Genomic DNA, 15,657 nt, shown 5'->3' with positions numbered 1-15,657 from the left:
CCTGACAAGTGTGACTGGGCTGGAAAACAGGGCCAATCAGGTCTGCCGTGGTTCTGTTTCCTCCAACAGGCAACAAAGACAGGAAGTACGCTAAAGGGGACAGAGAGGAGGACTGTGAGAGGTGTATGAGGAAGAAATGAATGAAATACATTCAGTGTCAAAATGCTACTAACCTGATGTGTTGTTGGTGTGGTCGTGTTCCAGTCCGGGGACGTCGTTTGTTCTCGTCCATTCAGAAAACGTCTCTGAGCTTTGAGTGAATTCACAGAATCCCTCCTGAAAGTTACACCTCTTATATCCAGGACCTTCAACAGAAAACAGGGACAGTGGACATTTTTACCACCATGAATCACATTTTCAGCTCAGCACACACGTCTGCACCCCTAGTGACAAAAATGTACCTGTACACACTGAGAAAGGTACAGTGCTTGTACCCTGATAGGGTACTACTGGAGCGACAGCAAAGCAGAGCTCAAAAACTAAGTGAAATACAAGCCAATTGTGCAAAAAGGGTATTTACAACAACAGTAAATTTAAAATTCTTTGAGTATGACACACTTGTTTCTATTCAGATCTTAATAACTTCGAAATGCCACCAATTAAAACAGTTTGCATAATGGTTCTTAAATACAAACATTGAATGAAATAATGTCCTTATCTTTAAATTCACACAAAACACAGCCTTATTAAAAAGGGGCATCTTCCGTATAAGCCAGCTTAGTCACAGGTATGATATGGTTCTTTTAAATGAGGTAGTATTGGGTAATAAATAGGTTTCTTTCTTTTAATAGGCTTGATCATTTTGAGGAAGAATATCACATTAAGGAAATCAATATTGATCCAGTTAATGAGGCCAGTTCCTATTCAATCCCTTGAACATTTGTTTTCACACCAGCGAGCAGCATATTAAATGTTTTATTATCTTCATATTATCCAGGGTTATACATGACAGTACATACTGTGCATTCTCCACTTGTACTCACAGTCTTCCTCATCGCAGTTGTCCGCAGTAAAGTCACACTCACAATCCTCTGGCACACATGACAAACCCTGAGTGCAGGTAAACCCACGCACCCACTCAGGAGTGAACACCAGAGAGAAGGCAAATAGCTGCCACACCAAACCCTGCAACGCCATAATCCTGTTCATGATGTCCTTCAACTAGAACTCCTTGTTATTTTCACCTCCGACAAAATCCATTTTTGTCACGACATGGGCTTAAAACTCCGAGAACTCGAGGTATAGAGCGTTGCTTCACCGTGTACTATTCCACTTGGATCTTGATATGATCCCGTGTGCGTGTACATGATACAGACTGTAAAAGGCAATAAATGGCTTTTATGGCTGTTGCTCCATGAACTCCCTTTGCTGCTTGTGTGTATTTACCATGCATCAGTGGAAGGGGAATGGAAATAGACAAACTATTAAAAGAGAGGTTGTTTATTGACTTGGGTTTGGGCCAAAGGTTTAATTTATAGTTAGGATATTGGAAAATATGCTTTGTTGTCAGCTTACAGTATAAATACTGGAAAAAAAAATATTGAATGCCTGTAATGTAATGCAATGGAGCAAAAACATTTATATTTACATTCAAATACAGAGAGAACAAACTGTTTTTATTCACCCGACAAGGTGTGAAGAGCCTGCAGAGAGAGAGAGTGCCTAATGTTGTCAGCAAGATAAAATAAGATGCAACTAATTAATGGATTTAATATGCAACAGGGGAGAGAAGAAGCCACAGTGAGATATACGAGCCACTAACACAATAATAAACGGTGACTAAAAGACCTCAGTTTACAGTGAGGCGTAATTTAGTTTCACAGTAATCAATAGGACAGGACATATTAGCAGTAAGCCAGTGCAGGAATTAAGCTGTAGTTGCTGTAGTTCAAATGAAATTAACCTTGGGAAACAATGTAAGGCTTAATGGCTCCACAGTGGGACAAGGAGATATTGTTTTGTTTCTATTGGCAGTCAGAGCACGCATCATGTTAAGAAATGTGTGTGTTAAATTGTTTTTGAATCCCAGTCATTAACTATTTGAAAAAAAAACAGTCAGGTTGCAGAAAACAATGGGATGGAAATGAGTTTGGATGTGTCAAACGAGTTGTTAATCAACTAACAACAAAAGGGTAATAAGTAGTAATTCATAGTGTAGGTTATTTGGATCATAATCACTCTATTTTACTTGCAGTCAAACATATTAAAATTCACAGACACACTACAATTTAAAAACAGCACAAATCATGCTCATAGCCAGTAATAATCAGCTACCACAAAATATTCAGAATATGTTCAGGGATCGGGACGGGCACCAATTAAGAGGAAAGAATGAGTTTTAAATGAATAAAAGAAGTTGTGAGAAAATGTGAGAACATAAAACACTCTCACAGGGATGAGATTCTAGTACGTCACAGGAGGATGTTTTTATTTTCTTTATATGTTCAATATATTATTTATGTTACTGATTATCCATTTATTTATTCATTTATGTTCAGTTTAAACCGCCTCTTTGCTGCTTTGCTCGTTTTGTTTGGTCCATTTGTCCTTGTTCTTTTCTATGTGGTGATATACTATGTGAAGGACGCGGGTGTAAAATATAAATCTAAATAAAAATATAGAGAGAAGGGGAGGGATAAGACTTCTTTTTTAAGTTCTGTTCACTTTCAAATAACTCTTTCAAATAAAATCCAATCAGAGTTGCAAGGGTGCAGAATAACCACATTACCACGTCACCTTAAAACATTTAGAGCAATCGAGCATTTTAATACTCTTACTTTAAAGGTGCATTATGTAATAAATCTAAAGCAACTGGCCGTAAAATCCTCCTAATATGTCACAGAGACTCAGGAATAATGTTCATATAACAAGCTGAACTCACCAACAACAGTACAGACAAAATATTTGCATTTAAAAAAATATTTGGCAGACTGCAAATCATGTTTATGTTTTGAAATCACGTTTTGGCATGTGGCGCCACCTACCGCCACCTACCAATCATTGAAGTCAGTAGAGTCTCGGATGCCGAGCAACCACGGGGTTGCCAGTTACGTCAGAAAACGACACCTAAAAGACCTTGGTATTTTGAATTTGAATGCAGTAAGTTTTTGGCCACATTCTTACATATGGCACCTTTAAGATTATGTTATGTGACGACAGAATTATCGAGTAAAGGTCAGCTCACCCCCGTCTCTTTACCGATCAGTCAGGGAACAGGAGGGGCCTTTGGATTCCAGAAAGGACGTCATTTGTCTGTCCAGGCAGCTGTGGAGACAAGATGGCAGCCTTAAGCACAAATAAAAGGCTACGAAAAACCATGCTATTTTATCTAAAAACAGCCAGTATTGGTACTATCGTCTATTATGTGCCAATAACCACTCAAAAATGCTATTAACTGGCCCTTAAATCTACTCTAGTCTGTATAATGGGCAGCATTTGTGGTCCACTGATGCTGAGTAATAGAGAGTGGGAAGTTACTTTCACACAGATGCCTGATTCTACTCATGCAGTTGATGATACCCATATTGGAAGCTGATAAGAATATCATTATGTCGTAAGAACTTTTATTTTTATGCCAATGAAGCTTAAAAAAAAGGGTGTTTGACAGTTGAGTACATGAATGTGAGCACCAGTCCAGGCTCTTTTTTCCAGCCAGTCAATCCTATAGTTGTGATATTCCCATTTGCACCTACATAGACAAACAGATTGGCTAAAATAAGTCAAATCCACTCCTGTCGATAAGAATTTGGCACGATTTTAATAGAGCTTCCCTCCGCTGGTCCGCTCCCCCTTGTTAATTTGAGATAATTCCCCCTTACAGCTTGTCAGTTCCTCAAAGCTCTTGTAATTCAGCTCAACCTTCGTGAGCGAAACTGAGGTCAAAGCCAAACGGCGTTTTCAGTGAGATAAATGAGACAAATTTATCACCGAGGCTCCAAGGTGCCGATGTGACCAGTGCAACTATTCGTCAAAGATTTGACTCGACATGTATGGTCTTGTCTCGTACATGCTGAAAAGAAGAAATCATGTTTTCACAAAGACTGATTGTCTTTGACCTTGTTGCGCCGCTGACTATGTGACCAGAGTAATGAAAAGTGATAGGTTTTACCTTAACACTGTGTTTCTCAGTCCTGGTTTTAGACGTTTTCTCGCTCCAACACACCTGATTCAAATCGTCAGCTCGTCAACGAGTGTGTTGGAGACAGGGCAGCAACTAAAACAGGGTTTCCCGCCCCTGGTCCTGGGGATCTTTAGGTGTTTTCCCTGCTCCGACACACCTGATTCAAATAAATGGGTCGTTATCAGGCTTATCAGGTGTGTTTGAGCAGGGAGTTTCAGTGAAGAGCGCATTTTATGTCACTGCACATCTCCATTCGGCAGCAGTATAAAGGACTGTTCCGCGTAATTGCAGTTTTATCGGAAATGGGGCTCTACAGCAGAGAAAAAGAAACTAAACTCAGGTTCTTGTTTTTATAATCGCATTTCCTCAACTTGGCGCCTTTCAACACCGTGGTAATTAGAACGCATTGAGACTGATTAACATTTTCCCCATGTTCTGAATGCAGCCAATCTGCTTTCACAATCCCTCTCGAGCTCCAAGTCCAAGTGCAGCACCTGCTGATTCCCTTCCAAACTGAATCCAGTAATTCACTGCCAAGTGAAGTGATGCTAACAGCTGGGGTTTTCATTCTAACAGTGTACCTGTAGGTGACGCTTCACTCTGCACCTCCAATCAACACAGCGAGGGGGGTGGAGTTCATGCAGTGCTCTGTGGCATGTGTCACAAAGTAAGCCCAAGTGTTGACAAATTAACTTAATAAGAGGAATACGAGCCAGAAAATGAGTCTGCATTAAAAACATTTCGTAATACGCGTCCCAACTGCCTAATCTTTGTCCTGTCACAATGCCGCCAGCACCTGTCAGGATTTAACAGCCACTTTGCCCAAAATGTCATCCACTAAGTTGCTTTGAGGAAGTCAGTTAACACGTGAGGCCTCTGCAGGTTAGATTTTCTTTTTAAAATGTGAATTTCCATATCAGTGAAGGAGAAGCTGGCCACACGGTTGGTATGGCGGTTAATGCTCCTGCTTTTGTAGAAAGACCTGGGCCAGAGAACAAGCATGGAGTTTGCATGTTCTCCCTTTGTGTGCGTGGGTTTTCTCTGGGTTGTCCAATTTCTTCCCACAGTACAAAAACATGCATATATGGCGATTAGCCACACTGGACCAAAATTGACCATAGGTGTCTGAAGGTAATAGGTGAATGAATGGTAATTAGTCTCTATGTGGCCCAGTGATGGCACCCCACGAATAAAGCGGTGGACGATGAGTGAATAAATAAAGCAGAAGCAAAAGAATACTTACGTCCTACATTTACATCACACCAGCTGCCAAGTACCAATGGCCAGAAGAACCAAAACTGGGACATAGATTTAAGAGGTTTGGTCAGTCAAAAAAACACAGGCAGAGGTATCAAAAACAACGGGTCCCATTCCCAAAACAAGACTATTAGTTGACGTCACTTCCTTCCAAGATAATAAACCCCTTATGCTGCTCTTCACTGATTTTCTGTAACAATTGATATGAGTAAAGGATCTTCAAGAGGAAAACAAGGCAATCAGAGATGGCAGACTTCACCCTATTCACACAAACAAGCCTCTGGCGGCCTCTGTTGGTGAAATTGGAAAGTGCAAGTTCGGAAGCACCAACAGACAAACACACAGCCACTAAAAGTAATACTTCACCCCCCTTTATTCCAGCACTGTAAGGGAATTTGAAATAGAACACAGCAGCATCACAAGGATCTTGAGTTTGTTCTTCACTTCTTCGCCAAGTGGAAAAAAAATGTGTGAAACAGCCCTTTAAACGGATCCTATGGTACATGAGTAATAAATATGATATATAAATATATGACAGCTCTAACCTTTTCGATATGCAAGTGCTGCAGCGTATAGGGATTATAAGGAGAAATCATCTGGTGTGTATGCATGTGCGCGCGTGTCTCTGTGTGTATGTGAGAGAGAGAGACATCAGGGCAGGAGTTCACGCTGTAATTGAGGCATTTACATGCATCCATCACGACGACAAGGCTGCGTAGTGATGAACAATTTATGGATCGGCCCGCAGACAACTGTGTCCCGCTCTACGCGAGCCATTTCTTTTTAATGGTAACAGCTTCAGACATACGAGGCACTGAACCGTGTTTGGAGTTCATGGTGACAGCCGACTGCTCGGGATTCGACAGCTGCCAGTTCATTGTTGAAGTCTAACGTTACACTGCCCTGCGTATAAAAAAAATCCTGTTTTGATGCTTCATTTCTTAACTTTCTCTCAAACAGGCGCTTAAATATCTCACCAAAGCAAACTCCAGCCACTGAGAGAAACATCTAGTATTATATTTTTAAGTGTGTGTGCCCCAGGGATCAATGCTTGGCCCGGTCTTGTTCTTTGTGTATCCGGTCCACCCTGCGAGCACAAGGTATTATGAGACCATATCACTGATACAGTGTCACACACTGTGTCCTTCTTTTAATTAAAGTACTGCTTCACAAGTGTCGACACAGCTGTGGGCCATAAAAGAAAAAGAAACTGAGTTTGGACAAAATAGAAACTGCTTCACTGCAGGGTTACGGTATTTGTCATCTTCAGAAAAGCCATTAAAAATAGTTACAGTACAAATGGTTGTAAATGGGTTTGTTCTTGTCTTGTGTTGTTATTAATTTTGTAAAAGAGAAGATCTTGTTTATCTACGTTACCTTTTAAATCAAGAAAGTGTACCTTATTACCTGCACGGACCCTTTAAAACATTATTTGAGTGTAGTACGTAAGATTTACTGACTTTGACCCCAAAAAAACCCAACAAAATAAAAAATATAGGGACATGAAAACGGTTCATTTCGACTGATGAGTTGCTTACACGTGATTTAGTATTAAAGGTGCCATATGTAAGAATGTGGCCAAAAACGGTTACTACATTCAAATTAAAAATACCGAGGTCTTTTAGGTTTTGTTTTCTGACGTAACTGGCAACCCGTGGTTGCTCGGCAGCTGAGACTCTACTGACTGCAATGATTGGTAGACGGCGGTAGGTGGCGCCACATGCCAAAACATGATTTCAAAACATAAACATGATTTGCAGTCTGCAAAATATATATATTTTTTTAATGCAAATATTTTGGCTGTACTGTTGTTGTTGGTGAGTTCAGTTTGTTATATGAACATTATTCCTGAGTCTCTGTGACATATTAGGAGGATTTTATGGCCAGTTGCTTTAGATTTATTACATAATGCACCTTTAAACGATGCTGCAGCTGAATATTTAACGGCCCCTCTTTTTTTTTTTTACCACACAAGCACAGAAAACACACAGAAAGATATTTTGAGGCACGACAATGCGACTCAAAATATCTCAGCAAAAGTGTCTTTGGTCGACTGGTTTAAATGTCATGGATGATGCACTCTATACTGAGCCTGCAGGAGAACCCTCTCGTGTCGACGCAGAGTTCTCAAAGTGCAGGGCTTTTGATCGGATGCTCACGGTTGCATGCAAAGTTCAAGGGGGGCAGAGACCGTCAGCGGAGACAGTTTGTCCTCTGCAGGACACTAACACTGTTACCCAACCAGGAGAAGCTGCTTCTAACTTGTCAAAACCAATATATCACTATTCTCTGTAGCGTTTAACAAGGGCAAGTTAAAAACAGAGCTTTTTAAATATGATATTGAGGGTCCCAACGTTAACGTCTACCGATGAGAAGGCAAATGGTGCCACTTTCTTTTACCATTACCATTAGCAATTCTCCTGTTACCCATTTGCTTATTTTGCTTTACCATTTTCAGAAAAATCAATAAAACTTGGAAGCAATATCTGAAATATCTAAGTACAATATCTACAGCCACTAGAGGGAGTAACAGGCTGCAATTTTGTACTGACTGTGGCATATTTTAAATTACAGATTAAATGACTGCATGCGACTTGAAATAACTGGGGATTTTACAAAAAGCAACACAAGAAAGTGACATCGTTGCCATTTCACTACAGCGATATGAGTTTAATTTTAAATCCGTCAACCTTTCTTTAAAACACACAGACACAATTTAAGATTGGGGGGGGGGGGTTGGAAAGGTTAAATACTAGCTGATATTTCTGGGGACAAAATGGAAAATAGCTGGCATTTTCCCCAGACTGCTAGTGAATTATGTCCATATAAAAAAAAAAAAATCAACAAAAGGGTGAACAGATGGGAAAATGTGGCTTTGGCAGCAAAAAACTAATTCCAAGCTAGAAGAACAGCATCTATAGCATTATGACCGGTCTGCAGCTGCAGAAGCATACAAATGTAATATCCATACCTGTTCTATATATGCTAGAAAATTGTCCAACTACATGTTAGACAATATACAAATATGCAGTGTGGGGCTGGGTAGGTCATGATCCAGCGGTGAAGCGTTCTTGTAAAATGCTAATAAGCTGCTGGATGTATAATAAGATGAGTTTGAAGTGACAATGTTACAGAGAGCATGTCATAACAGTGTTAACAGTGTTGGCTGCACAGCACACCGAAATTAAATTTAAGCATGAATTAATCAGTGGCCCAGATGATGTAATCATTTATGAGAGAGAGAGAATAGTCAGGAATCTATAATTCTGGCAATGAGTGGGGAACATACTGGATCCATGAATGTGGACGTTATCATTTGAGGACATGGAGGAGTGCCGATGTGTCAAATTAAACAAGATTAATAATAACAACAAAACACAGAAGATCGAAATCTGTCGAGTCTGTCACACAAGATAAAGTCAAATGTTAAAAATGGAGAGGGGAATGAATAAATATTGTATAATTATTACAATATAATACCTTGTTTGGGGTGTTATTTGTGGTGTTATAGTGTATTAAGACACTTTTCAGGCATAAATCTAGTTTTTTCCTCATGTTAAGCAACATAAAACAACATTAAAAAGCCAGTCTGTGACACTAGAACAAATCGCTTTGGTATCAATTTGTGACAGACATAAATGACGGGAAAAGCAATCCAAAAAAGTCCTCTTGTTTAAAGGTGCATTATGTAATAAATCTAAAGCAACTGGCCATAAAATCCTCCTAATATGTCACAGAGACTCAGGAATAATGTTCATATAACAAACTGAACTCACCAACAACAACAGTACAGCATAAATATTCACATTAAAAAAAATCTTTTGTGGACCGCTAATCGTGTTTATGTTTTGAAATCATGTTTTGGCATGTGGCGCCACCTACCGCCGTCTACCAACCATTGCAGTCAGTAGAGTCTCAGTCTGAGCTACAATGGCGGAGAAAACGAAACCCAAAAGTCCTCGGTATTTTGAATTTGAGTGTAGTAACCATTTTTGGCCACATTCTCACATATGGTGCCTTTAATAAGCGGATGCACAGAGCAGAAGGGAATGAACGCAAACTGAACTTGGGGGAGGCTGATTTAATTAAAGATACTTGGTCATTTCCAGTCTCAATATTTCTCTATTTTGCTCAACAATGCCTTAAAATAATATAAAAATATCAAGGAACTGACTGAAATCCAAACAGTATAGATACAGTCTAGTCAAGATCATCTGAAACCAGTGATCCCCACAGAATAGACACCATATAACGTAATAAAAAATAAATAAAGCCGCAGGCGTCTCTGCTGCTCCTGGAAGATTATCATTGTGTGGTGATGGAAGTGGTATTAAACTGTTTTATATCAAATGCAGAAGTGATGAGATGCACAAAGATCCATGTAGGTCATCTGAAAAGACTGCAGCAATAAATTAGGTTAAAGTATGTTTATATACTCTCTCGCTCTCTCTATCTTTCTCTCTGTGTGAGAGAGATCAGTGTTTACTTTTGCCCTCTTTGAAATGAGGCTCCAGTCTCGCTAAATAAAGAATTGGGTTCACAAAGCCAATTTTTTGTTAAGACAAAGTTTTAGAGTCAGATTTGGAAACAACTTACCAGTATAAGAATGATCAGAATCTGTTCTCTTGCCAAGTTACACAGAAGGAATCTGCTGTGGTGCAGAACAAACAAGAAGAAAGTGAATTAAAAAATAAAGCAAGCTTAATTAAGAAATGTAAATCAATTTCTCTTCAGGAAAAAGCCAAATAAGGCAATACAGTAACAACAAATGTAGAGTGTATGCAATATATATGAACAAATGTATTATACTTCTTGATTAAGATGTCAAATTATATTAAATAACTTGCATTCTTGAACAGAAACACTTGTTTTAGAGGTTAAATGTTAAACTTGTTATGATTAATTATTTCTGACTTCTCAGAGAAGAAGCCCAGTGAGCGAGCTCAAATGTGGAGATCAAAAGGTGAATTCAGTTTATTTGCCAAATTAAAAAAACAATCCTATAGCACCATCTAGTGGTTCACTGCCATGATGAATGGTTTATTTATTTCACAGTAGCGCCGTTCCTGACCGCGCTTGACCGTCACTCTGGGAAATAATATTTTTCTGGACTTTTTCCTGGCCTTTATGAATGTTTTACAAATATGAAACTCCATGAATTCAAAATATAGACTATACATATCTATAAAAGCCCGTTTACATGTCTCGAGGTGGCCTGTGGACACTTTGACATACATTTCTTTTAATATTGTGGTCATTGGGAAAATTGCTTTTTTAACCCATTGAGTATTTTTTGTTGCAGTACCCAAAGTGGCCGCCATGACAACATTGTCTTCAAGGCAGAGGGGGCGGCGCTCTATCCAGTTCACAACAGAAGCTACCAACACTTGGTTTATGGCGTTTTGTGTTTCACTCGTTAAAAGTTTCCAGTCGTAGTTACGCAGTTCAATCCCGTGTTAACCCACGAAGCTATCGGGTTATGTTATAAATTCTTTTTTTGGCGTTTGACGAGACCAAAGAGTCAAATTGCCATCATAAAGCTAACCTTAGTGCGGAAGCTAGGTCCATCTAGCAAACTTCCTCTTCCCCATGGAATGAGAGGCACCTCCGTTTCTTCTTCTTCTTCTTCTTCTTCTTCTTCTCTGTGTGTTACAACACTTAGAGCTCGTCGTGTCTTCTCGCTGACATGGTGTCCTCCTTGGTGAATCTCTGTGCCCGGGAGGTGGTGAGTGACCACAGCTCGTCTCCCTCCTGGTTGAGGTGGGTGCCCAGGGAGCTGTTTAGCCCGCTGCTGGAGGCCTCCTTCGGCAGCTGCAGACCGCTGGCTGTGGGTGAGCTGGTGCAGAGGTGGCCCGAGCGCAGCCTGCGAGTTGGAGGACGGAGGAAACGAGGACAACCCGCGCCGAGTCGACTCTGCATCCAGGCTCTTTTACTGGCAGTTGTCAGAGGATTGTCGGACCAAAGGTAAGTTTCCCGCCAGAGTTTTTAATTGGAGGAATTACTTTTAAAAACAAAACAAAAAAATGAATCGTTGTTCATTGTGATTCTTTTTTCTGCAGATACATACATTTGAATAGGTTTAATAATAATTGACCACGACTGTAATTCATGCATGTGCTATCTAATAAACTTAAATTAAAGGCAGGAAAATAATCCTGCAGACCAATACAGACAGGAAATAATCCTGCAGATTTATTTGGTGAAGCTATCACATAATTTCTATGTTAGATGCAATGAAGTCTAAAAATGTATCAATTTATTTATTTTCTTCTCAAGTTTTAAACTAGTTGCAAATGTCAATCTTTAATTAACTTGTTTTTATGATTGTCAACCAACACCAGTTCTAATCTACAGCTCTTAGTAAGCAAACCGAATTGCATCTACAGGGATTAGAAATACAAAAACAATATTCTCTCTGTATTGTCAGTAATAAATCAGACCACTTCCTGTCTCGCAGATGTGCTCTGCAACTACTGGACCTCTGTGGGCTCCAAGGAGATGAAGGAGGGACAGGAGACCCGATGGGTGGCTGGTCTCTGACTGTAGCTCTCTGCACCATGGTCGTTCAAGCCCGAGGTGGGGCTCATAAACCAAAGAGGAAAGATGGAGAGCGCGAAAGGAAAAGGTTCTCGGCGCTGGAGAGAGAAAAGGACGTGAAAAGAGAAAGGGGAGAACCAAACTGCGACGAGGCGAGCAATGACAAGGAATCATTGAGAGGTTTGGGTGACGATGAGAAAAGCAGAGGAATCAGGAGGAGGATGGAGATGGAGAGAAGAAGATACAGCACATTGGCAGGATTAGTGGTCAGCAAAAAGGACAATGAGGAAAAAGACCCAGGGATTGATGTGTTGGTGGACGTGAGAGCTGATCTCTTTGTTAATGCTCGCTCTTGGGAACGTGTCCGTGTGGCTCTCGGCACATCGGGGCCCCTCAAGCTTCAGTGCAGGTATCTTCGTGTGGAGGAAATCTCTGTGTCGAGTATCAGGACTCTGCTGGCTCTCCTGCCCCGCCCGGGTCTCCTGGGCATCGACGTTCGTTACAGCAGCCTCGGCGTGGCTGGTTTAGTCGAGCTGCTGCCTGTGCTCTCCACCTTCCCTGCACTGAACTCCCTCCGACTGCACTACTGTAACTTAGACTTCCGTCGGGACCACCCAGGCCAAGAAGAGACACTGAGGGACTTGTCCCAGGGTCTGGCACAGCTAAAAGAGCTGCAACGCCTCAGCCTCACTGCTGTGCGCCTGCCAGGACAACTTCGTGTGCTGCTCAGGTTTGGCGTGGATTTCTGTTAAACATGAACAGCTCTGTAACTTTGCATGCACAACATGGTTGCAAATTTTGTGCATTAGACCGAGTTAATGAACGATTGTCATTCAGTCATTAACTATAACTTATAGAATTTTTTGTAATGTAATGATATTAAGATTCCTGTCTTTCCCTTTTTTCCAGCTCACTCCCTCGGCCTCTGAAGATCCTGGAGCTGCCATATCTGAGCCTAACTCCAACTGACCATGCCTATCTGTCCTGCAGCCACCACGCCTCCACTCTGCAGCAGCTGGATCTCAGCGAGAACCGTCTGGATGAAAACACGCTGCCGTCTGTTCGCCGTCTCCTCTCCCAGGCCTCCAGCAGCCTGCAGCACCTCTCTCTGAGCGGCTGTGGTCTGAGTGACGGCCTGCTGGGACTCCTGCTGCCCTCACTCGGTGGCTGCTTGGCCCTTAAGAGCTTAGCTTTGGCTCTGAATCCGCTCTCCCTGTCCGGCCTCACAGAAGTGGTGAGGATGGCTGTGAGGATGCCGTCGCTCCGTCATTTACTTTATCCTAACCCACTGGAGGATTATCAGCCGGGCCTTCCTAACCTGCCGTCCAGTGCCCAGCTCTTAGACTGGCCTTTAGATGAAACGGCAGACATCAGCACCACCAGCAGCCATCTCAACAGGCTGCTCAAAGACAACGGACGCTCCGATCTCTTCCTGACCTGTGATCTGCTCAATTATGACCAAGACTTGGTTGACTAGGGGCAGCTAATCAAGCCTGACAATCACTGTAAATATGACTGTGTTTTTTTATCAGCATTTGTGCAGTTTAAAGGATTTACCTATTCATGTTAGCCTTTTCTTGTTTATAATGGATACACAACTTCTTACGGTAACTTTCCAATAATCATTAAGCACCAAAGAAACTGTTGTCTTCTTGTTGGCAGCAGCATGAATGATAAGACAACATTTTGGTGCACGATCTAATATACAATTTTTGTTTTTTATATTTAAAAAAAGGTGCTCTGATAGTGTAGTTACATATGCACCAATGCTGGTTTTCTGCCAAAAACTAGTTGTCTGGTCAAAGCTTACAGTCTGTCTACCTTTATGCCTTAAGATTCAGAGCCACAATGGAGTGCACTTTAAAAAATATACCAAAACAAGGGGTGCAACTTCCATTTTGGGGCGAAGCTGTGCTCAACAAAAACTAGATTTTTTGTCATCATGTTCTTTGAAAGTGATGTATTTTCTGAAAACCAATACATGAGACCAGGAGGTGGCAGTAGCCAAATTTGGCTTTTGAACTGCTGATCCATGCACCTGATTTTGTCTGTTTCTTGGTGGCCATTTTTTAAACAGAGGCTTTTGAGGACATTCTGGAGGCTCATTATGTGACCTTATTCTATGAAGGGATCAGTGGACCAAGACAATTTGATTGAACAGTGCACAAACAATCATTCTCCTGTCAGGTTATCTTGTTGAGGACAACACATTTTTGATGCAGCCTTATATTTGATCAGTTCACCAGCTACACGTGTGTATTCTAGTACAGATAAACAACCAATGCTGCATACTGTATAATAATCTCCAGCCACTGTATTTGACAAATATTATTTATTATTTTTGCTTAAAATGTGGATGTTTTTATTTTTAATTCTCCAGGTAATTCACTCTTGCGTTTGTGCTGCTACATTGTCGTTCAATATCAGTTCAGGTGTGTGTGTGTTTTGTACTCACTCAACTTTTGTATATTAAGTCAAAAAAAACTATTAGCATTAGCAATCACCCTGTACCACATGAATGCATTCACTGATGTTGGTCACAGAATAAATAAGTCAAAGTCTGAAGAGACTGTTGGTTTGAAAAGCATTAGAGATTTGTTTACTGTTTATTCTTACTCATGTTTCAGAGAGCGAGAGTTAATTCTAGCTAAACGTCTTGCTTTACAACACATTTGGCAGTGGTTTGAATGTAATGGATATTAATTTACATTTTAAAGTTACACACGCGAGGAGGTGTCATCTGTAGTAGTCCACGCAAGACTGCTGTTGAATAAAGTAGCGGCGAGGCGAGGCCCTCTGCCAGTCTTCGTCTGAGTAGACGTGAAACGGACGCAGAGTGATTCGAGATATCGGCAAGGAGATGAAATGCGGAAAGTGTGCGAGGAAGGGGCGGTTTCGCAGGGGAGGTAGAATTATCCCTGTAAAAACAACAATCATATGAAATAGATGTTAATTAAAAGACGCGATCTATCAATTTACATTCAGGCTGATGTGTGTGAACTATTACCGGCTGGTTTGCGTATCCTGGTCATGCTGTAAGTCTCTCCGAGACGAAAGATCGCTTGAGACCTACAACAAAAACGGACAAAAGTAGTAAACGAATCGTGTGGAAAAACACCACAAACAAAGGAAATTAATATGTGCGACTTTCACCTACTGGTCATTTACAGGGAGAAGTACAGTGTTGTGGTGACCGGGTGGTGCAACATGTCGAGTCTTTCTGTAATCCTCCTTTTGGACGGAACAGAAATAGTTCAGCACGTCCACCGTGGTGAAAGACGAAGGCTGGTTCTTTGCTGGACTCGTGAGGTGCTGATACCTGTTGTGTTTCTGGCAGCGTGGAAAGAGAGTGTGAAAGCAGTCAATCACCAGGCTGCCGGGACAAGCTTCTAATGTACTGTATAGGTCACAGTAAAGGACGAGTTGATACTCTCAGTTTTCAAACACCTGCTGCTCTGTTCTTTCGTCAAACTCAAAAATACACTGATGGATGGCGATAATGATGTACACTGCCGTTCAAAAGTCACGCTTTTATTCATCAAAAGAGTTGCAAAATGAAAAGAAAATATAGTCAAGACATTGACAAGATTAGAAATTATGATTTTCAAAATAAAGAACCAGCAAAACCATTTTCAGCTGTGCTAACATAACTGCACAAGGATTTTCAAGGGTTTTCTTATCATCCAATAGTCTTCTAATGCGACTAGCAAACACAATGTACCATTAGAACACTGGAGAGATGG

At 40.9% G+C, this 15,657-nt stretch overlaps 2 protein-coding genes across 2 annotated transcripts in view; one reads left to right on the top strand and one right to left on the bottom strand.

Annotated features, from left to right (window-relative positions):
• malrd1 (MAM and LDL receptor class A domain containing 1) overlaps nt 1-1,137 on the bottom strand; it is a gene marked incomplete at both ends in the record, with an annotated part of 40,975 nt that extends 39,838 nt beyond the window's left edge. The window contains 3 exons of the mRNA XM_083901519.1: nt 2-90; nt 174-305; nt 984-1,137. Of these exons, the coding sequence (XP_083757645.1) occupies nt 2-90; nt 174-305; nt 984-1,137 (375 nt within the window). The remainder of the gene's footprint in view (nt 1; nt 91-173; nt 306-983) is intronic.
• Nucleotides 1,138-11,063: 9,926 nt separating this feature from the next.
• On the top strand, nt 11,064-13,391 carry LOC310937646 (leucine-rich repeat-containing protein 14; the record flags this gene model as incomplete). Its single annotated transcript, XM_083901957.1, has 3 exons — nt 11,064-11,341; nt 11,835-12,644; nt 12,824-13,391. 3 exons carry the CDS (start codon nt 11,064-11,066, stop codon nt 13,389-13,391), a joined length of 1,656 nt encoding a protein of 551 aa, XP_083758083.1.
• Nucleotides 13,392-15,657: the final 2,266 nt, after the last annotated feature.

Source organism: Microchirus variegatus (assembly GCF_963457635.1).
Source record: "Microchirus variegatus genome assembly, chromosome: 15".
In the NCBI taxonomy this organism is placed as follows: Eukaryota; Metazoa; Chordata; class Actinopteri; order Pleuronectiformes; family Soleidae; genus Microchirus; species Microchirus variegatus.
Note: the sequence above shows the minus strand (reverse complement) of the source record. Positions and strands in the feature narration are given on the sequence as shown.